The 23,698-nt window shown below is 31.0% G+C and overlaps 2 protein-coding genes and 1 long non-coding RNA gene across 9 annotated transcripts; all 3 read right to left on the bottom strand.

Moving 5' to 3' along the window:
* Positions 1-139: 139 nt before the first annotated feature.
* LOC133697820 (uncharacterized) lies at positions 140-2,968 on the bottom strand. The gene is made up of 2 exons (XR_009842934.1): positions 2,499-2,968; positions 140-2,415 (listed from the first exon to the last, which is right to left on the bottom strand). It is a non-coding gene; the product is annotated as an uncharacterized LOC133697820 (long non-coding RNA).
* A 923-nt stretch (positions 2,969-3,891) lies between these two features.
* On the bottom strand, positions 3,892-7,866 carry LOC133702936 (mitochondrial ATP-independent inner membrane protease subunit 1a). 7 transcript variants are annotated; one of them, XR_009843806.1, is made up of 6 exons: positions 6,656-6,967; positions 6,351-6,575; positions 6,120-6,230; positions 5,107-5,170; positions 4,817-4,878; positions 3,892-4,216 (listed from the first exon to the last, which is right to left on the bottom strand). XR_009843806.1 is itself a non-coding variant. In XM_062127317.1 (5 exons), exons 1-4 carry the CDS (start codon positions 7,554-7,556, stop codon positions 5,132-5,134), a joined length of 441 nt encoding a protein of 146 aa, XP_061983301.1. In that variant the 5' UTR covers positions 7,557-7,866; the 3' UTR covers positions 3,892-4,216; positions 5,107-5,131. The 7 variants fall into 7 exon arrangements, 5 of the variants coding, with proteins under 5 accessions (XP_061983301.1, XP_061983280.1, XP_061983269.1 ...); XR_009843808.1 differs by having other exon boundaries at positions 6,137-6,230; XM_062127317.1 differs by lacking the exons at positions 4,817-4,878; positions 6,656-6,967 and adding an exon at positions 7,491-7,866.
* Positions 7,867-8,256: 390 nt separating this feature from the next.
* On the bottom strand, positions 8,257-12,930 carry LOC133702927 (solanesyl diphosphate synthase 1, chloroplastic-like). Its single transcript, XM_062127263.1, has 6 exons — positions 12,322-12,930; positions 11,701-11,825; positions 10,831-10,958; positions 10,647-10,750; positions 9,303-9,430; positions 8,257-9,109 (listed from the first exon to the last, which is right to left on the bottom strand). The coding sequence occupies exons 1-6, from the start codon at positions 12,551-12,553 to the stop codon at positions 8,561-8,563; spliced, it is 1,266 nt and encodes a 421-aa protein (XP_061983247.1). The 5' UTR covers positions 12,554-12,930; the 3' UTR covers positions 8,257-8,560.
* Positions 12,931-23,698: the final 10,768 nt, after the last annotated feature.

Here is a 23,698-nt window from a genome sequence, read left to right as displayed (position 1 = left end):
TAAAAGATACATATTTCTTGATCCCAAACTTTTACCACTATATCATTTATTAGATGGTTGCTTATAAGCTATATCTTGTCGGTGGTGATAATCGGTAGGCTTGTAATCCAATAAATATATAGTTTTGATTATAAAAAAATTTGAAAAATACAAAAACAGTGTTATTTGCATTTGTAATTAAATTGGGGATAACTCCATGTATACAAGTTCTTCGAGTGAGTTAGTAATTATTGTCTGCCTATAAAAAGATTGCAAAGCTTTAAACTTGCATTTAAGCTAGAGTGGTACTTGTCTGCTTCGCAAATGGTGGGGAGGATGCTTACCCTATGGACGAAACTTAAAGATATGTTACAGGTGCGTTAAACCTACTGAAACGATACATATAGCACAGTTCCTCATCTTGAAGGCTCCAAGATTGAACAATGTGACATTGTAGCATGCCATACAGGAAATATCTTTGATTGTGAAATTGTATTTATGATGAGATTCCAGTACTGGATTCTTCCAAGATTTTCCTTCTCTTCACTCGCCTAACTTCGATATGTTCAACCATGTTTGCAGAAGGAAAAGGATAAGAAGATCCAGGGCATATATGATGAGCTTCAGCGCGAAAGAGAACGATCTGCAGCATTCCAACAACAGCTATGCATGATTCTCAAAGATCTCTGGGAACATGAAGGATCCATGTCTTTAAGAGTTGAAGGTATAATCAAGAAACTGAACTTGGTGGTTTATAGTTTTGAACGCGGATAAACTGCAGTCTTTCAACGGATGCCAAACTAGAACATCGAGCTCGCTTCTCTGGATTTCCACTCAAGGCTGAATATCAGTACCATACTACAATTGACATGAAACTTTTCTGGAGAGCACTGAACAGAATGTATACAAGCATTAATTTCTTTGGTGACTTCAGTTCATGTTCCAAGTGGAGGATGATGTCTTATCTTCTTCATTTTGGAGATGACATCTGAGCTAGCTTTCCTCTGATCTGACATGCAACAGATAGTGGACTTGCAAGGGAACCAGATGCTTCATCTTTCCTTACTCAATTTGAGATTTTCCTAGCAAGACCAGTTAATTGGTCTTGGATTTTGTTTCAACTTTCAACCATGAAACATGCTTTTCTGTACATTTGCCAATGGTAGCCTTTTGGGCACAAAGTGTAATTCCATTGCAAGCCAACAATGTCCAAAGAGACATTACAACCATTTTAGTAGCTGTTGAACTGTTTCTTGGAATTCTTGTTTTAATTGCATAGTAAATTGAAACTTTCATAGGATAATACAATTTAAAAAGATGTAGTGAAATAGTATCTTTTTATCTTATTATTTTTTAAAATATAATATTTATTAAATATTATTATGATAATTGTCATAATGATCGCGTTTTTGAATATCAACATTTAAATATGTTGTCCTTTTAAAGCACAATTATCATCGAACGGTTGAATATAATTGTATAACCCATCAATCTTTTTATATAAAAACCATAATTTTTTGATTTTTTTTTAAATATATTTTATAAATAAAAATATAAATAAACTAAAAAAAACAAACTTCAATTAAAATTTTAAAAAGTAATCACAACATGATCTATTATATCTAAATAAAGATATATCTTAGATAAATTATAAAAATAATTTATCATATCTATTTATTTATAGACCAATAAAATAGATTTAAGTTTTAAAGAAGATTTAGTCACACCAACAAAATATCAACTTAAAAAAACCATAATATTTTTATATAATTATTTAATCGCATGTAAATTTTTAAAGATTAATTTTTTAAAAGCAACTATAAAATCACTACTCTAACCATTATTGAATTTTTAAAATCACCAAACTGACTATTAAACCTTTAAATTTTAAAAATGTGTCCTAAAACTCTGATTTTAACAAATTTTGTATAGCTAACAGTTTTGATCCCTGGTTTTAGCAATTTTGAAAGTTGTCTAGATTATCCTTATAATAAACTAATTCATTGTTATCATGATTTTGAAATGTTGAAATGTGATATAATTAAAATTTTATCATAATTTTTTTTTAAAAAAACCCATTAAAAAAAATGTTATTTCATCAAAAAGTAACCTTTTGATTTAAAGTCATTTTCATCATTTATTTGCCCAATTTATCCATGTTTCTTCTTTTTCACCTGATTTTAGGGAAGTCGATGTTTAGTTGGTTTCTTCAACAGCAGTGGAAAACTTAGCTCCCGTCATTTTTGGGGTTTGCCATTGATGATCCTTGACTCGGACATCGAGTTTTCAGGTAACCAGATTGGAAGCAATCCTACTCCGCATCTACTCATTTTACTGAGTCTAATCCTCAAGATTAGCAACTGTCTGCAGAGGAAAGTTAAAGACGTGCTGCAAAACTTTGACATGACTGAAGTCAAAACAGCTCTAGCAAAAATTCTGTAAGTGGAGACGAAATAACACCACAATTAGTTAAAAGAAACTAAGAAATTAAATGAGAGGTAAGATAAAAAGATACCAACATGATTATACGAGGGCGAGAATCCATTAATATACTGAAGAGCTGAACAAATCCAGAAAATAAAAAAAGGGGGGCTCAGATCTATAAGAGTAGCCATGGTCAATAAATGTTTGGATTTGAAAAAAGAGGAAATAATGAAAGAAATATTTAGGGCAATTTCCTGAATTAAAACACGAGTGAGAAAACATGTAAAAACCTTGAGGCTGCCCCATTATTCAACTCTAGGCCGGGTGAAATTGAGCTCTCGCGCATTTCTGCCATTTTTTAAGCGAGAGCCCATTGGATCGGCCATATTTTGAAAAGCAAAAGTTTCTAAAACAACAAGAAAATAATGATGGAGATGTATAACACCTTTCATGCAACTGCAAGAGAGAGAATCAATCTGCTTGCAAAGATCAATGGAAGGAATCATGGGAATTGCTGTATGCCCGCAACGGAACAAGAGCGGCACGAAGGATATTCACGCTCTGTTCTCTCAAAGGCAGTGAGATCCAAAACCCTACTGCTTCTCCTTTTATAGCTAGTTCGGCTCGGGACGAATTGTCCATCTTGCCATTAGTCCCTTAAAACATTCATTAATTTAATCATTTAATATCCTGCCTCATTGACCTCCTGGATTTTATTTTAATTTGTTATTGGTATTATACCGTCTAAAAATATGTTGGTTAGGTAGTTCAATTTATTTTTTTAAAAAAAAATTATTTATAAATAATTTTTATGTTTTTGAGTCGATTAAAATGTTAATATTAAACTAAACAATATTTTAAAAAAAAATTATTATTACTTTTAAACACTAATATATCTAAATTTTTTACATCTTTAATAATATATCTAGATTTTTTACATTTTTAACCCTAAGCTCAGAGTCTAGATCTAAGTTTATAAAAATAAATTGAATTTTTAATTTAAAAAAATTAAAATAATATTATTTTTTTATTTTTCTTTGGGAATGCTACCTGTTTAAATTATTCTTTTTATAAAAATATAAAATAAAGTAAATCTTACAAAATCTAGGTGGAAAGTTAGAAACTTTTCTCCTAAATATAAGTTAACAACAGTAATTTTTATTCTGGGCTCTTGTAAGGGAATGTTTAGGAATGTAGCTACAGCTGTGTTTTTAAAATATTTATATATTTTTTTTGTTAAAATTTAATATGATTTGTATGTTTTTTATCATTTTAATATATTAATATCAAAAATAATTTTTAAAAAATAAAAAAACATTATTAACATATATTTTAACATGAAAAATTATTTAAAAAACACCCTAACCATACTGTCAAACCTGCTCTAAGGCTAGCTTCTTTTAGCAAGGCAGGTACACAATCTCATCCCAGTTCTTTAAGCTTATTTCGTTCATTGTAAGGAGAGTGGCTTCGTGAATAAAGAAATAGTGCTTCCAAAGACTTGTTCCCAAGTTTTTTTCTAAGTAAATATAAATTCACAGGCAGGTCAACTGTATGTTGCAGTTTCAAATTGAAAAACAGTGTATGGGCGATAATTAATCAACTACTAACTGTAACAATCCACAAGCAGGCCAACTTCGTCTCTCGCAAAAAAAATGTACATAAGAGGATGCCTGGAGTTTGATCCATTTGTTGCTTCTGGCCACTGCATCTCCGGCGAAATGACAGCTGGAAAACTGTCATGATGTTTAATAGCTAAAGATTTGTCATGTACAAGTTATGCAAAATTGGGATCCTCTGCTTCACGGAATTCCTGAAAATCAAAACATAAAGAGCATTGGTGTTTTATATACACAGGCGTTTCATCAACTCAACAAAAGGGAGGGTAACCATCAGAAAAATTTGGCTGCTGAATGAGAATTCATAAAGCAATGCTACTTCAAAAAACAGACAGTGTATATCAAGATGAAGTAACTCGGTGCTTGGTCCCTTTAAGAATTCGTAGTTTTGATTACAAAATGGCATTGAAGCCATTTAAACCTGCAACCATGAGATTCTTTTTCTGAAAGAATAGCACAAACTCTGGGATCACTACCAACACCCCTCCTGAACCTCAGAACCATGTGTGCCAAGGAAAATGCATTCCAACATATTGCATGATTCGTGGGGTTGCTAGCAATGAATACTCACTGCAATGCTGCCACACATGGACATAATCAGCAACTATGGTTTCCAGTCTTCTATATTCCAGGTAGTCCACATTCCATTCGTGACATGTAAATTAGCATCTCACAAACTTGGTGACATGATTGAAGAAGCTCAAGAGGACATATGTTATTTAAATGCTTCGTTACAAGAGCACAAAATGCTCCAATTTGAGATGACATGGCAAAGAAAGAGAGATGCTGATTACTTCACTAGTCATGATCGATGTCCTTTAGAAATTCAGAGCATGACCTTGTTGTGCAGAACCAGCTATAAACCATCACCAACCAGGGAAAAAAAAAGTGGAAAAAACTTTAGATCTGAAGACAACGAAATATCATAAGATAAATTGGCAATAATCATATTCAGTGCTCCCAAGGCTATGATGATTCTTACATGAGCATATTAACAAGTTTTCCATTGATTTATCAGCATAACAAATGGATATTAAGCACAGAATTTAAATATAGTCCAGTGGAACTGTGGAAATAAACATACCTCCAACTTATATTCTTCATTTTGGTCACTGACCGAAAGATCCAAAGCTAGAAGGTGGCCATACCTAATGACAAACGGAGATATTACAAAATGATTCACTAACACTACCAATACTCAACTAGCCAAAGAAAATCACAAAGAAAAAGAAAGAAACTGTGTATTAACTATCACTCAAACCATTAATGATCACTTGAAACCTAACTTGAAAAAAATCTTTTGTCATCAAATGATCAGGACCCACATTATGCACACACACCTGATATTGCAAGGAAATCATTTCATTCAAGATTTGAATCCAAGAGCTACAACCATACAACTACACTATTTGCAACTTCAAGTGACGCTCAGGGAACAGAGTCGTAACTCTTACTTAAGAATATAGAACTTCACAAGGTTTGGTAACATACACTCGGAAACGGCTCTTGAATGCAAATTCATTTTTTTCAAGAACCCTTTGAGAGAACAAGAAAGAGATTCTCATTGTGAAGCCCCCATGCCAATGGGATCTCAGGTTAGAAAAAAAAGGTTTATAACTCGCAATAGTAAATAACCAGTATCTCCGTCACGTAGTGTTGAAGAAAGCTTAAAAAGAAAGAAAGTTAATATCAGAAATAGTACTAAGTCAGACAGCCATTGGAGTATCCTCCTAGACCCCTGAAAGACTCATATCCCATTCTTTAAAATTGAAATCCACATCTACAAGACAGATGTCTTAATTTAAGTCTGATTACGGTCCGGTCCCAACAAGTACGATCCTGAGAAGGAAGTCTGAAGCAGTTAGACCAAGCAATCGATAAACCTAGAAATAAGGCCTAAAAATACTGAATCACATGCATGCAATGCATGTAAACCGAGAAATGAAACCTAAACTTTAACCCTATAAAAGTAAAACCTCAAGCAAGAAATATCATTTCATACGCTGATGGTTGTTTCAAGAATCAACTCTCGTCTGATCTGAATCATACATACACAATAAAAAAAACGAACAAAGGAGTAAAGGAACAAAAAGTTACCCTGAAAAAGAGCTTGCCTTGAACAAGACCATATGGAACAGGCCCATAATGCCGTGAATCACAGGAAGCATACATGTTATCGCCCTGAATCCAAATGTGCCCCTTTGGTACCTACCAATTCCAATTACCCCAAATACCAAACAACTCATTAACCAGATTCACGCACGCTTCAACCACAACAATGAGATGAGATTAAGAAGAAAAAAGAAATTAATGTTATCATATCCATACCATGATGGTGCGACAGATGTCAGTAATGGAGGGATCGGGCAAGAAATTGATTTGATCACCCTCCATGCCAACAATGCGTTTAGTGACCATCTTTGTAGGATCTAAAGGTGACCGAACCAGTACCACATCTCCTGGACCCACCTTTTGGAAGCGGTGAGACACGTGCTCCACTAATAAGACGTCGCCCGTTAGATTTAGCGTTGGGAGCATGCTAGGGCCGTAAACCTGAAAGCAGAGGACGATGATGAGTCAGATGAAGAATCCCAAAAGTGAGTTTACAAGCAAGAAGAAGTAACGGTACGGACGAGAGTGGGAGAGATGAGGTAGTTGTTGGTGAGGTGAAGGAAGCCAAGGAACTTGGCGACTAGACAAGTTTGGGTGAATGCTTCTTTGGCTATGCTTTTCCATGCATTCATGGATTTCAATTATTAATTAGTTTCTTTGGGGAGACTGAGTGAGTGACCTATTCTATCGCGTCTTCTTTTTCTTTATATGTATATGGGTGCTGTGCGGTGCTGGTGTTAATTGGGGAGAAAGAAAGGGTGAACCGGCGGCGGCGGAGTGGACCTGTAGAGAGGAGGAAAGTGTCTGGCATGAAATAGGTGAAATGACTGTATTACCCATAGTAAAAAGCATTATTCCTTTTTTTAATATACTTTAATTCCGCTTTACAACTTGATCCAAAATATTTCATTATTTTCGGTGTCGTTTAGTTTCGTTGTGGTTTTTTATTTCTTATAAAACAAACAAAGAAGAAGAAAAAAGTTAATATCAAAAAAATATTTTAAAATATAATATTTATTATTCTCTCAAATACATCACGACAATCATAACAATTTTTTTTATTTATCTATATTAAAAAATAGAAATTATTAAAAAAAAAAACTTAAAATAGTTTTTTTCTGAAGTAGCGAACTAGCCCCTCCACTACCGTTGCAACAGCTCCTCTCCTTCAACCACAACAGCAGCCACCACCCATACTGTCTGCCCGATCAACCCCGACAATTTGTCGATTATAATATTGTTTTCATTGCAAATTGTGAGAATCAATTGAGTTGCTTGTGGATTTCTAAACAAAGAACATGATATTACGAAATATCCACAGATGACTTGTATATTCTCACATGGTATAAAAATTACCTTGGATCTGCAAAACTGAATCTTTGCATCCAAGAACATGTATAGACTACTTTGCATCACAGTCATCAATTACTGAATTCTTTCTTCCGATTTGATTTTCATCAAGCCACCTTCAAGAAGATGCAGCCAAAGACACAATATTTGAATCGCATCCCTTGTCAACTCGATGGTTAGATTTATAATCAAAACCATTTGAAGCTACATTTTTGGAGACCCTGCCTTGGAGAGAGAAGATGCGCTAGTACGGCTTTCCTCCCATCTCACTCTATCGTGAGGGTAAAATGAAGAGGAGAGAGTTGAAGCTATTTATGAGCTGAACCATGAGAACCAGATTTCTGAGGTTGCATCACTTGCTTACTCACAAAATGATCAAAAACAGAGGGTGAGTGAGAAATAGACTTAATTGTTTTTTTCAGCATAAACCCCCGTCTTTAAAAAATTAGATTTTTTTATTTAAAATTAAATCTTTTAGTATTTATGGATGGTTTTAATATTCTAGTATTAAAAAAATTAAAAATATATATATTTTAATATATTAAAAAAAACCATTTAAAAACAATATTTGAATATTAGTTTATAAGATTTGGATTATTAAGATTTGAGCGTTAAAAATTGAGATTTTTACTCGAGAGAGCAGCGTAATGTTATATATAAGGATGGATTTGTTTTTTTATTTAAATTTATGAATTGGATTGCCTAAAGTGTAATTTAAAAAAAAAGTAAAAAAAAAATACTAAACAAAGAAACAAAAAAGATTATGATACAGTTGAGCAAGACGGCCTAAAAATTCCTTTATTCTACCACAATAGTAGAAAGTGATTTTTCTGGGGACAACTGTGATCAACCTGTAGCTGAATACGCAGTATTATTAGCTGAAATCTTAGCCCAGTAGCTTAAAGAATATAGAATGATGAGTCTTCAGGGACTTCTCTTCTGCAAGACTAGTATGAATTCCGGCACCCGGTACAGGCTTGTTTCATAGTATTTTCGCTACATGGCTCCGCTGCTGTTGTACATTATTTATTGTTTCCGATGACCAACGAATAGCTTGTACAACAAGAAGTATCATACTAATGAATCCGTTCGAGATTGTACAGCACCATCTCCTCGAGAGCTGATTGATAGGAGCCCTGAGGAAGGCATCTGAGATTCTGAATTGCAAGATCAGCTTTCTCTTTCGCCAATTCCTGCGCCCTTTCAATGCCCCCAGAGCTCTTAACCAGCTCGATAGCTTCATCAATGGAACCACTCTCACAGAATTCAGACTCGATTATTTCTCTTAGTTTTGGTGATTGCTCTAGAGCAAATATTACTGGAGCAGTCAGGTTCCCCTTAGCCAGGTCACTCCCAGCTGGCTTCCCCAGCTGCTCTGCTGACTGTGTAAAATCTAGTATGTCATCCACAACTTGGAAGGAGAGACCAAGATTCTTTCCATAGTCATACATCTGCATGGAAACACTACTGTCCACCCCGCTAAAAATAGCAGCTCCTTTGGTGCTAGCAGCAATCAAGGAGGCTGTCTTGTAATAGCTCTTGATCAAATACTCTTCAAGTTCAACATCACAATCAAATAGGCTAGATGCCTGCTTTATTTCACCACTAGCAAAATCCTTAATAACCTGCCATCGAGCAAGTATAATTGTAAATCAACTTCAATTCACCAGGATAACACCATCTTGACCCCATTCCTGTTTCTCAGATTTCAATTTGTAAAACTAACAATATATAGTGAGGTGCAAAAACTCCATATCATATATCAAACACTGGACCGGACTATTACTGCTCATGTATAGAATGGAATTGCAGACCTACCTGGCTGATAAGCTTAATGACTTCAATATTTTCAAGATTTGCTAGGTACCATGACGACTGAGCAAACATGAAGTCCCCAGCCAGTACCGCTACCCTTGTACCATAGAGTTGATGAACAGTTTCCTTCCCTGCAAATTAGCAGCAGTGAACAGAAAGTCAGAGAAGGTCTTACTGTAGGCCCATAATGGAAATTATGAAACGAGAAAACAAAAGAAATTGCAAAATGCAACAAACTGTTCTATAAATATTTCAGTTTCGCGACCCTACTTGATGTGATAAATAAGAGCTTCAATAATACCAGTCACTACTTATAGTATATTTCCTTCAGTCTATAATCTCTGCTTAGGTAGCAATTCATTCAAAAGTTGAAGCAGTGTATTACATCTCATTGGATGTGCACATTCAAGCTCATGTCATGTCAATAGGCTCTAGCATAGTGATATACAGTGAAAGAAAGCTTAAGCTCTCACTCATCTATGACATACTCTCTGATACAGTGATGTATCAGTCCCACAAGTTTATAGGCATTTAAGAAAGAAGGGAAACATAGCACATTAGATCTTCATATAAAAACAATCAAATGTTGCTTTACAATCCTTAATTGGGAGAATAATAGATAGTTTCAGTTTCCTTTTTAAAGGGGAGTAGGATTCCAGGTCGATGCACAAGTCCAAACAATAGAATGTTGGCTTCACAGAATCATATTTTCCATCTCACAGCTAAAGTAGGTCTAACTATATGTGACCTGTTGGTCATCCATCTACAAGAACACTTCTCTTTTCAGCCTTGGACTGGTTCTGTAAAACTCTAAACAGGGCAAATGAAATTAAAACGTATAATCCATAGATACATTTCAGAGAGCCTTCATATTCAACTCTTGTATATGTCCAACGTACTCATTTAGAAATCCTTCAACTGTAGCTAATGTAAGGAGCAGAATAACAATACATGTTCAATAAACTAAATTTATCCTCTAGTTGTTGTAAAACACAAGACCTAATTCAATAGAGAATATAATGCTGATGACCTGATCGAGAACTCTTCTAATCAAGCATTTTATACAAGAGTATATGTAAGCATATTACAATAACCAAATAGAGGTTGATAATCTGTTACCATTTCACACCAAGGAAGATTTGCAGATATGAAGTCTAGGGTATGCAAACTGTAAGTGGGTTTGCTGGTGCTTGGGGAAACATTAGGTCCTCATATACTTTGGAAGTTTTAAAATAGCTTGGGTTTCTTTAATAAGCATGTGTTGGTGAATGATAAAGTGACATTAATGAGATTTTTCAAGTTGCTTTGATACATCATAATGATTATACTATCAATTTGAAATCCTACCTCTTCGCATGTCACTTTCATCCAGTACATCATCATGTATTAAACTTGCAGTGTGGATCATCTCGATAATCTCTGCTAAACGTCGATGTTCAGTTGTAAGTTCCCTGCAAAGCAGCAATGCAATATAATTTTTTCTATTCCACTCAGCACCATATAATGCCCTCACATACTGGGTAAAACTTACTTCATCCCTACTACTTCAGCCGTGGCTCTTGAAACTAGAAAGACCAGAGCTGGTCGCATTCTCTTCCCACCAGCACCAAATATCTGCTCAGCTGCAGACATCAAAACTGGATTTTCTGCACCAACAATCTACGAGAGAATCTTCATCAGAAATACAGGAATTGGATATAAGGAACGAAACAAACTATTCTGATTTGGTGCAAAACGGTACACAATTCAGCTATATAAAGGGCAACAGATAATAGAAAACAGACAATAGCAGAATACGGAAGCAGGTAAAAATCTGAATGTAGTGACCCTTTTTTGTTAGCTCATCTTGTGCCAAAATAACCATGTTTACTTGTACCACAGTGCGGACTCGGTGCCGACTTTAAATTCTTACCAACTACCTGCTATGCCAACTTATATCAACTCAGACCATTTGTAGTGGTCAATCAGCTAACCAATGGTTAATATATTTGTAAGAGTTTATTCTGCATAGATCTACTATGGTGTAAGTGCCCTGACAACTATTTTTTAAAATACAAAAAATATCTAGTGGCACCTTATCCTACTACAAGCAAATATTAACTATTCAGAGATTAAGCATTGTCCTAACATTCAAATAAATCATATTGTGATTCCCAACGAAATAAGTTACATACAAAGACAACTACCAAAGCCACAGACAAACACAGCAATGCTAGATAGCATTTTCAAGCAAAACCACATTTGTGTTCCCAGAGTCAACAAACCATAAAACACCATCAACTGATATAAAACTCGATATGAAAATTCAGCAGGTATCACATCTGGCATGGATGACTCAAAAGTGTGCAATAATCATGTCCTAACATATGTCAACACCAAAAAATCTATAATGGTTACTCACCGACTGAAGATTTTGATTAAGAGTCTGGAGATCATCTGCAACCACTTCAAACAAATTTGTTATTGAAATTGATTCTCTCGGATCTTTCTTCAATTTCAGAAGTCCTGTAGGACCTTCAGCAACTCCTGTATTCAGCCAAAAAAAATGAACAAAAATACCAGCATTTCAAGCATTACAACATATCATTACAACAATGGCAGGTGCTTCATTAATGGAGACCAAGCTCTTAAATGTAAGTACACCACAATCATCACGAATTAGATAAGCACTAAACTGTGACCAGCCAAGAAATAGTTAATCAAAGGCACCAAATTGTGCTACACTAAAGCAAATCCAATCAGTATCAGTAAGACAACTTACTGATTGTTAGTTCTGCTGGGTACAGACACTAAACTATAATCCAACAAATTTACAAATACGTTCAAGTATCAATAAGACACGAAATCAATACTGCAAGATGTCACAATGAGCAATTGTCAACCAAACCATGAAAAGCAAATACAGCTCCTATCGATACAGGTAAAACCCGTGAATATCAAAAAGACCTAGCAAAACAAAAAATCCAAATTACAGAGAGAGAGAGAGAGAGAGAGAGAGGTGCTTTGGCCATAAGAAAAGTACCCGCAGGTAAAGTCTCAGGGGTCTTTGTTGGGGAAACTCGACACCTAGCAATATCTCGCCTGCTACAAACCAGTCTCCTAGAACCATAATCTCTGTTACAGCTCTTAGAAACAGACTTAGCATAATTCCTCACTGAATACCTATCTATTGAAGCATTGGAGGAGCAGCCACAAGCCACCAAATCAAGTTTAGCCCTTCCAAAATCAAGATTATGGCATGTCATTGACATCATTCTCAAGAGCAACACCCCAAAAAAGCAAGAAAGAGACAAAATTTTGCTCTCAAATTGGAGAATCCAGGTAGCAAGTATTGCTCAATTTGCCATATTACAACCAGCAGCCACCGAGAAATAAAGCGAGAAAAAAAACAAGAGGGGTCTTGTTCAAAACTCAAGAGAAAGAAAGAAATGGATGCTCAGTTTTTTAGAAGTTCCTCATTTCATTGAGAGCACAAGTTGGAGTACGCATTTGAGTGGATCCAATAAGCCCACATAGGACACTGTTTTGTCTTTGATTTCTTTATCAGTTCTGAGGTCAGTGTTGTCAGGACATCAAGAGAGTTGTGTCTCGTTTGTGTTCATGATGTAGCTAGCAGAAAGATTTATGAAAGGAGGCAACGGAAGGGCTTATCTGTGGGCGTTCAAAAAAATGGGAGCCACAGATCCAACCTCATATTAATCACCATCTTTTTTTCATTTTCTTTTCGAGAAAAGGCTTAGATACTTTTTTTGCCACTTGAATGATTTCTACTGTCCTTAGGATATTCTTTACCTATAAAATACATTATTCTTTATTTCTTTTTATTTTTAATAACCAGAGTTAAATGAAATTTATAAATTCTTATATCCCTGATATTTTTCAATATATTAAAAATAATAATTTTTAACATTAATATATTAAAACAATTTAAAAACATATAAAAATTAATTTTTTTTAAAAAAAAAAACACCGCACTTTGCCATCTATGCAAGTCCTATCAAGATTGGTGTCACATGTTTCATCGTGGATTGTGTTGAATTTTTTTAACTTAAAAAAATACTATATTATAAACTATACTAGTTTCAATAAAATAATTTTATTTAATTATATGATTTTAAAAATAATGATTGTCAATAGATTAAATTTAAAAAAAAAGGAAAATAACAATGGCATGTAAAAAAATAAATTTAAAAGCTTAATTTATAGTATTTTTGTATTTTATATGTGATTGAAAGTTAAAAAAATCATAAATATAATACAATCATGTTATAATTCAAATAAAAAATTATAATAGTATTTAAAAATTATGTTTAAATTGAAGAGTAAGTGAATTTGGTAAAAAACTTTTTTGAGTGACAAAAAAATAAAAACAGAATAAAAATTTATAATAATATTTAATAATTTACTTTAATAATCATAAAATGTTTTCTTAACAAAAACAATAATTTATGTTAAAATTATTATATTCTAAGATGAATATTTAATGTTTAATAACAATATAAAAAAATTTAAAACCTAATTTTTTTTTTTTTTACTTTAAAAAACCGATCTCAACGGTATAACAAAGACATACAAACTAAACTAGTATATAATAATTCTTCTGAAGAAAAAAAATACTTGCAAGTTATATATATATATATATAAACTTCAATAACTAGTTGGGCAAGTCACTACCGTCTATTATGGAGATACTGATCGACAACACGTGGAGTACTATTTAATTTTCTGCACCTTTTGCCAGGTTGGATGGGCTTGTTTTAATATGAAATAAATGTTTTTTTGGTGTTTAATTTTTTATTATTTTTATATTTAAGTATCTCATTTATAATTTTGTGTATTTGAGTTATTGTTAATGTTTGTTGTTAATTTAGTTTATTATAAATAATTTTGATGTCAATAATTTTGATAAGAGAGAAACAAAAATGGATCCACGAGTATTATTATTCTTATTAGCATCTATTACTTTAACATAAAGTTTTTTAATTTTTAAAATAAAATATTTCAAGAAGGTTCAATTCTTTGAAATAGATTTTTTTTATCAACATCAATTTTTAAATTTTTTTTCAAAGAATTGTTGGAGATTTTCTATGATAACAAAATTGTGAAAAGACTTTTATTTTGTTTTTTTCTTATACCAGATTAGAAGAATTACTACCACCATATTTCTATATTTAGTATTTATACCTTGTGACATGTGATAAAAAGTAAGCTACCATAAGAAACCTGTGTTTTTTTTATTGTTTTTTATTTTATTATCTTATTTTTTATTTTTTTATTTGAGTTATTGTTTTTTCTTTAGTAGATGGGTGATTGTTATTAACTTAATCTTGATATGTTTGTATCAATGAAGTATTGGTCTAATAATTAAGATATTGTTATATCTTTATAAGGAAGAGAACACAAATTCAATCCCTAGAAAGCGTACTTATTGAAAAATACAGTCACGAACCCCAAACGAAACTAGTTTTACTTTTTAAAAAGGTGTGAAGATACCAAGATAAGAACGAAATTTTTTTTTTAATATATTTGTTATCTTATATCACGTGGTAAAAACTAAACTCTAATTAAAAAATTGAGGAAAAAACATTTAAAAAAATAAAGCTGAATTTCAATGTTTAGTCCCTAAAAGTTTTTTTAAAAAATAATTTTGTTGCTTTTTAGATATGGTGTCACGGGTCACAGGATAACGAATAAATCAGATGAATTAATGATAGATGTCAAAATTAAAAAGGAATAAAAAGATAATTTAACTTAAATACGTAAAATAAAAAGTGAGAAACTCAAATAAAAAAATAATAAAAAGTTAGATATCAAATTAAGATTTTTCTCTTTTAATACTGTAATTCTTGTGTGGGTGATTTCACGAGGACAAATAAGGATAAAGAATTTGTGATGGGTGTTTGTTTCCTTATTAATTTATTTTCTTGGATGATTTTTTTTATTAATAGTATATTTCTTACAGAAAAATAATTATCATAATCCAAAAGGCAAGTTTTAAATAAAAATTAAAAAAAAAAGAATGTCTTCATAAAATTTGTATGTGGTTGTATGAAAAAAAAATCAAAGAATAGTTAGTTCATAAAAACCATATAAGATTAACAATAAAAATATATTTAATTCTCATTGAATATTCATTTTTATACAATTTATTAAATGTTAGGATCATATATAATTAATAAAAAAAGTTGTTGCAAATATAACTATAAAAGTATTCATCTCATTTAAAAAGTATAATTGGATTTTTTAAATAACATTGTAATTGTTAATTTAGATAAATATTTATTTTTAGGCTTAGGAGACTAGGCTTACGTATTTTCCTTTTATTTTTAAAATATAAAAGGATCAAACTGGACTGATTAATCTGATAATAATTAATAAAGTATTATATTAATCCTAATAGTCAGTTCAATAATTTTCTGTTGAGTTCTCCATGGAACATGACGCCCCATCCTTATTTATTTATTAGAGAAAAATTCCATCATACCATCGCTCAACGGATTCCCAAATAAATATAAAAGATATGGTAAAACCTAAGCCATCGGCAATTTTTTATTTTGAACAATTAAAATTAAATTAAAAAAAAAATCTAAGCTAATAATATAATAGACGGTTGATGATGCCTGCATGCTGGAGCCCCCAGGGCAGGATCTCTGCTGACCTGTACTGTGATACTTTATAAGATTTGCAGAGCTGAAAAACATGTGCAGCAGTAACATTAATAAAAAAAAAAAAAAGGGGAATTGATTAGACTTGTCTAGCCACTCCTTGCAGATAATATAAATAAGGAAAATTAAAAAAAAAAAAAAACCTAAAAGATGCTGCACAAGTTTTTCTAACGTTGACCTTTTTAAAAAAATTGCACAAGTTTTAAGGGTATAATTATCCTTCCACGTGTACAATTTTGATATTTTAAAATTGAGTCGGGGTAATATGGGCAATTTGCTTTTTTATCCATTGAAATTACAACACTAACCTTTACATTTTTTTTGTTTTTTTCCTTATTATCAAGGTTAGTTTTAAATTTTTACATGCTTGTTTCACCGTAAAAATACCTCCTTGTTCTTATAAGCTAAAAAAAAAAACAGAGGGAGGGCCATTCCATAATATCCAACCATGTTGCACAGTCAAATCACCTTTGCACCTTTTATGTCAAATGATTTAATTCTTAGATTGAAGGGTGTTTTTGTCATTTTATTCATGATTTTTTTTTATTAAGGAGTAGGGGTAAAGTTATTAACGAGTAAAAACATTTTTAAAAGTTAATGATTTTTTTATTTTTTATTTTAATGTTTATTTAATTATAGATTGTGCTCTTTTTAAACAAAGTCTTTTTATTTGTTATTTTTTATTATGTTTTATTTTAAATAAATTTTAATATTTAATTAACTAGAATTGATTTATTTAATATAGATAGTTGTTCGCTTTAATTTTTTTTTTGTGGTGAGTGATGTCCATGATAGAATGATAGTGGTTTTCAATATATTTTTTTTTTGCTCCCAACTGTAATATCAGTTACTCATTTATTTTGGTTGATTATTGTCATTTTTTTTTATAGTTCGTATATTATTGTTATATATAGTTTAAATCAGATTATTAAATTACTCGATCTTATTAGATTTAGTTGAGTTAATGACTTGAATATAATTTTTTTTACTTGTTTATAAATTTTTTTTGTTAGAAAATATATTAACAACACTTGAATATTTTTTTTGTACATTTAATAAAAAATTGATTCAATTCATGACATAACACGAGGAATTATAAAGTGAGTTTCTAATTGAAATGTGACTAGAATCAATCATCGTTGGCTTATGGTTGATGTTTTCGGGGCTCCAATTTGGTTGATTATTGTGTAAAAAAGAAAAGGGAATTCCTGATTGAAATTTAATGTTTTTAAGCTTAGTTTTTCCAAGGACGTACAATTAGTCCCTTGTTCATTACCAGAGACAAAGTAAAACAAAGCATATATTTACCGATTCATTCACTTTCATTTCATTATTTACTAGCCATTTTGATTTTTTTAAAAATATAGATATGTAAGCTGTTTTTAAAGTATTTTTTATATAAAATTTTTAAAATATAAATTAAAAAGCTTATGTAAGTATCTAATTATATAAATTGATAACTATCTGCATAAGTAAATAAATAAAAAATATTAGTAGCAATAACTAAAATCAAAACTTGAAAAATCAAGAGTTTAAAGTAGATTAAGATATTTGATCTGACAACATGAGACATTTATTTGATTATGTTTAATGAATTTATTTATTAAAATAATATTTTTATTCAATGAAACGATAATAGAAATAAACATACATATGAAATTGATTGAAAAAAACCATTATGCAAGGCTGCACATATTAAAAATATTATCAAAAAATAAATATTTTTTTATTTTAAAAATAAATTTCATCTATATATAAAAAATATAGATGAATCAAAATTATATTTCAAAAATTAAACACACAAAACATTAAAAAAATCTCTATAAAAAATAGGTTAAACAAGCAAAATAAAAAACCATAGAGGAGGGATATTAATTGAGACATAAATTTAAAAAGCATTTAAAAAAGACATAAAAAAGTATCAATTATAATAAAAACAAAATTATAATAAAAAATAAGAAAAAAGGAAACAATAGTCTAGGTGCCACGAGCGCATTTAAAAACAAAATAAGAAAAACAAACAACTTAGATTACAAGCTCGATCAGGTTTAATAAGTTGTTTTTTTAATTAAATGATAAAAAAATAGACAACAATAGTAAATAGACAATTCTTTTTAATATAAAATAAGATCATGATAAAAAAAAAACTTGGAAGTATGAAATTGGATAAGAAAAAAAAAAGAAAAAGCTTAAGTTAACCCGAGTTAGCGTAATAGACATGTAAACTTAGTATTAAGGGGTTAGCCAACCCGAGTTAACCTATAAGATTTGTGGTCCAAGTTATGAGATTGAGATAACTCGCTAAAAAAAAAATTAAAGAAAACCACAAAGCCAATCTTTTCTTTTATATAAAAAAAATGTCGAACAATAAAACCAAAAAAAAATAAGCAAAAAAAAAAGGTTAACCCATGTTAACATTTCAAACTCGTGACCTGAGTTATTAGACTGGAAAAACCATAAATGAAAAAATCATAAAGATCAATCCCTAATACATTTGAAGGACAAAACTGAGAAAAAAAATGAATTACACAAAAGGATATATAAAAATAAAAAATTTATATTTAAAAGAATGAGGGTGAAAATAAAAATAAAAATAAATAAGAGGGCAAGCAAAATTATTTGATTGTATGGTTAAATTGAAAAAAAAAATAACTTTAACAAAAAAATTAGAAGACTAAGGACTAAATTAAAAATAATTCACCATAAACTTTGAATGAAAGATAAAATTGAAAACTAATAAAGCTTTAATAAAGGGCCAAGAAAAAAAAAATAGAGATCAGAAGAATAAGGATCAAATTGAAAAGGATAATATATAACAAATTATAACTAAAGTACTAAATTGAAAACAAATAATTTTTTTTAAAAAGGCTCAAGAAAAAAAATAAGAATTGAAATTGAAACACAAAAAACAAATGGGACCGACATGGAGAGGATAGAGAATAGGAAGAAAAAAAGATCATTCGGTGATGAACCGCCTATCATCTGCCAATATGCGCTATATTAGGAGGAAAAGAATGTAACAACGCTTCTAAATTCTAACAACATGGTGGAAGGACAAGTTTGTTAACTAAGAGGCTTTTCAAAATTAAATCTTAATTTATTGAGTGAAAAAGACTAAAAAACCTTCAATAAATATGTAATTTACAAAAAAAAAAAAGCCTCTATGAAAGGACTAAAATTCCCCTATATGTATGACTTTTTTTTTTTTGATTCATGGGGCAAAAATGTCATTTGATTGTTTTAAAAAAATGAAATTATAGAAACACCTTGGGTCAATAGTTCTATTTTTTTAGTATAAATTAGTCATTTTACTATTGTATAAAAGTTGAAATGACACATATCTCCCCGGACAATCCTTTAATTACTAATGGGCCATTAAAAAAGATTGAAGTACCCCAAACAAAAAAAACAAAAAAAACAAATTTTCTCAATCAAGGGCAAAAAAATAATTTTACTATTGAAGTGAATAGTGATATGTGAGTGTGTGCATAGTGATTTTCCTAAACATTTTAGAGTTTCATATAATACCACTATTCATTGAGTCATTTTTCTTTCTAGATTCATTAAAATTTAAGTTTTTTTGCTTTGATTATTAAACTTATTTTTTTTATTGTTTTGGCCCTTAAAAATTATATTATTATGGTTTTATATTTTGTGATTTGTTTTGGTTTATATGTCTTACATATGGGAAATGCTAGAAAATAATCCCAACTTTAAAAGAAATATAATTTTAAGTTATTATTAAAAAAGTTGAAAGAACAGGGACAAAAATTAACATAAACAATTTTTTTAATATGCATGGTTCAAAAAAAGTCGTAAACTTTAATTTGGTCTCTTAATTTTTATATATTTTTTATTTGGTACCTATATGTTTTAGAATTTTATATTTTAATCCTAAACTTTATTTTCACGTTTTAGTCCTTGGATGTTGAGATATGAGAGAGGCACCAAGAAAAAAAAAAGAAAAAAAAGAGAGAAAGAGTATGATCGATCACATTCCAGCCACAAAAAAAAACCCGAATTTGATGTCAAAAAGTTGGTCTTAAAGAGAATAATTGAATAAAAGTGAATTTTCCCTTTAAATATGTCAAAAAAAAAAGACAAGACTAGTTAATTTTTGGATTTAGATTGATTTTTTTACGCCAATCATGCTTGAATTGACTTTGTGACTGCTGTTTCCATGTTCGAAAACATCCAATATATGAATATTTTTACAAGTAACTAGGAGGATTTGATGAGCTATAGCTTTCCTTGTATTAAGGCACTAAGTACTGTATGCAACACACGTAGAAAGTTGCATATGAAAACTGTCAAACTTGTCTGCAGTACACCAAATGTATCATGAACAATATGAAGTTAATTATAACAAACAAGAAGGTGAGAACAATAACATATCCAGATCACAAATTATTACCTTGACATCTTCAGTTCTTCTGCCTCCACAATATCCCGGAGTGAAAACAAAGCTTAGGTTGTCTGCAATCACATTTCCTTGACATATTCCCGTGTCCTGAAGAATTTGCTGCACTGCTACTTTCTAGATTTGGTGCTCTATTTCTTTCAGGATCCCTAGAGACTGCTTTCTTATGCTTTCTCATTGATCGAAGAGGGATGGAGAACTGGAGTGAGTGAGGTGGTCTAACAAGAAGAGTAGATTAAATTCCCCTATATGTACGGCCTTTTTTTTTCCTGATTCATGGGGCAAAAATGTCATTTGATTGTTTTAAAAAATAAAATTATAGAAAGACCCTGGGTCAATAGTTCTATCTTTTAGGATAAATTAATCATTTTACTATTGTATAAAAGTTGAAATGACACGTATACCTCTAGACAATCTTTTAATTACTAATGGGCCATTAAAAAAGATTGAATTACCCCCACACAAAAAAAAAAAAAACAAAAAACATCAAATTTTCTCCATCAAGGGCAAAAAAATAGTTTCATTATTGAAGTGAATAGTAATATGTGAGTGCATGCATAGTGATTTTCCTAAACATTTTAGAGTTTTGTATAATATTACTATTCATTGAGTCATTTTTCTTTTGTAGATTCATTAAAGTTTTAGTTTTTTTGCTTTGATTATTAAACTGATTTTTTTATTGTTTTGTCCCTTAAAAATTATATTATGGTGGTTTTATATTTTGTGATTTGTTTTGGTTTACATGTCTTGCATATGTGAAATGCTAGAAAATAATCACAACTTTAAATGAAATATCAATTTTACAAATTAGAATTTTAAGTTAATATTAAAAAAGTTGAAAAAACAGGACAAAAATTAACATAAACAATTTTTTTAATATGAATGGTTCAAAAAAAGTCAGAAATTTCAATTTGGTCTCTTAATTTTTATATTTTTTAATATTTGGTCCCTGTATGTTTTAGAATTTTATATTCTAGTCATAAATTTTATTTTTTATGTTTTAGTCCTTGGATGGTGAGATATAAGAGAGTCACTAGAAAAAAAAAGAGAGAAAGAGTTTGATCGATCACATTCCAGCTACAAAAAAAAAAAATCGAATTTGATGTCAACAAGTTTGTCTTAAAGAGAATAATTGAATAAAAGTGATTCTTCCCTTTAAATATGTTAGAAAAAAAAGATTGAGTCTAGTTAATTTTTGGATTTAGATTGATTTTTTTACGCCAATCATGCTTGAATTGACTTTGTGACTGCTGTTTCCATGTTCGAAAACATCTAGTATATGAATATTTTTACAAGTAACTAGGAGGATTTGATGAGCTATAGCTTTCCTTGCATTAAGACACCAAGTAATGCATGCAACACACGTAAAAAGTTGCATATGAAAACTGTCAAACTTGTCTGCAGTCAGGGGTAGGAAAATCTTTTTCCAGCCTCCATTGAGTTCATTCTTAATATTTTTATAAGACACCACACAAATCACGGTATTTTAACCCCCTTAATTTATTTTTTGGTTCCGCCCCTGTCTACAGTGCACCAATGTATCATGAACAATATGAAGTTATAACAAACAAGAAGGTGAGAACAATAACATGTCCAGATCACAAATTATTACCTTGACATCTTTAGTTCTTCTGCATGCACAATATCCCGGAGTGAAAACAAAGCTTAGGTTGTCTGCAATCACATTTCCTTGACATATTCCCATGTCCTGAAAAATTTGTTGCACTGCTACTTTCTAGGTTTGGTGCTCTATTTCTTTCAGGATCACTGGAGACTGCTTTCCTATGCTTTCTCATTGATCGAAGAGGGATGAAGAAATGGAGTGAGTGAGGTGGTCTAGCAAGAAGAGTAGATTAAATTATAAATGCATGGGGTCCTCGTTTCTGTGTGCTGGTTTATCTCGTGTTCAAGATTGTGTTTTGTATTGCGGTAATTGTTGTGATTATGATTTTAAAAAAATTATTTTATAAAAAGTGTTTTTGATTGAGGTTGATTTAGTATTTATGTATGTTTGGTTAAAACTGTAATTGAAATTGAGGTTGAATAAAAAGTAATTTAATGTGTTTGGTTAATAATGCTTTTTAAATTGAGGTTATATATATAGTTTTAAATTTAAATATTTTAGATTTAATTACTACTATTACATCATGAAATAAATAATACTTTATATAAAATATTTTTTATTATTCCATTAAACCATCTACAATTTCATTACGTATAAAATTCATCCGACAAGAACTACAGTTTCCATAATTTTTTAAGTGTGCAATAAAATTATATAAAATATTATCAAGAATAAAATTGATATTACAGTGCGAGTGAATTTAATTCACTCTACACTAGTTTTTCGGGAAAAAAAATTGTTCACATGACAGTGCGAGTGAATTTAATTCACTATGAACTAGTTTTTTTAAAAAAAAACTGTACAAAAAATAAACACACAGGAAAAAAACTGTTCACGTGAACAATGCGAACGAATTAAATTTTACTTGCACTGTTCATTGTTTTAAGCGAACAGTGCAATTCACTCGCAGTATTCACGTGAGTGAATTGCACTGTTCACTAAAACACTAAACAGTGAAGAAGAAAAGCAGCTTGGAGCTGCTTCGGCAAATACTATGTTTCGAATGCGATTTATAATGGACTCCACCAAAAATAAATTGTGTTTCTAATGTAACAAATATTTGTTTTGCTGTGGTTGCTTCAAACGCAGAAGCAACCACGCAAACAAACGAACTCTACTATTTGGGGATTGATCCAATGATTATATGTAAGTTCTTCCTCTTTTGTCAATAGGTGCAATTCATGCTAATTCCTGCTTTATTTCATTTGATTGTTTTGGATTTTGCATACAACTACTTTAGGAAATAGGGTCACCTTACACAATTTATTAATTCAACTTTTTATTAAGTTTTTGTTTGGTTATTTAAAACATATGAATCTGATAAATATGCCAGATCCAAGATCTGAACTTGCAAGTCAACCAAGTATAAAGTGATGTGAGTCTGGTATGTTTACTAAACCCAAGATGCTTAGATTTGACAGTTAGCCAAGCTCAAGATGACATGGGTCTGACACACTTTCCAGACCCAAGACACTTGGACTTACCAGTCAGCCAAGTCCAAGGAACGTGGGTTTGGCACGCCTGCTAGACCCAAGGCACTTGGACTTGACAATCATCCAAGTCCAAGGAAAGTGAGTCTGACACGCGCGCTTGGATTTAACAGTGAGCTTTGTCCAAGACACTTGGACTTTGCAGTCAGCCACGTCCAAAGTAATGTGAGTTTAGTACACATGTCAGACCCAAGACGCTT

The sequence above is a fragment of the Populus nigra genome, chromosome 1, assembly GCF_951802175.1.
Source record: "Populus nigra chromosome 1, ddPopNigr1.1, whole genome shotgun sequence".
Lineage (NCBI taxonomy): Eukaryota > Viridiplantae > Streptophyta > Magnoliopsida > Malpighiales > Salicaceae > Populus > Populus nigra.
This window is presented reverse-complemented; position numbering and strand designations above follow the sequence as displayed.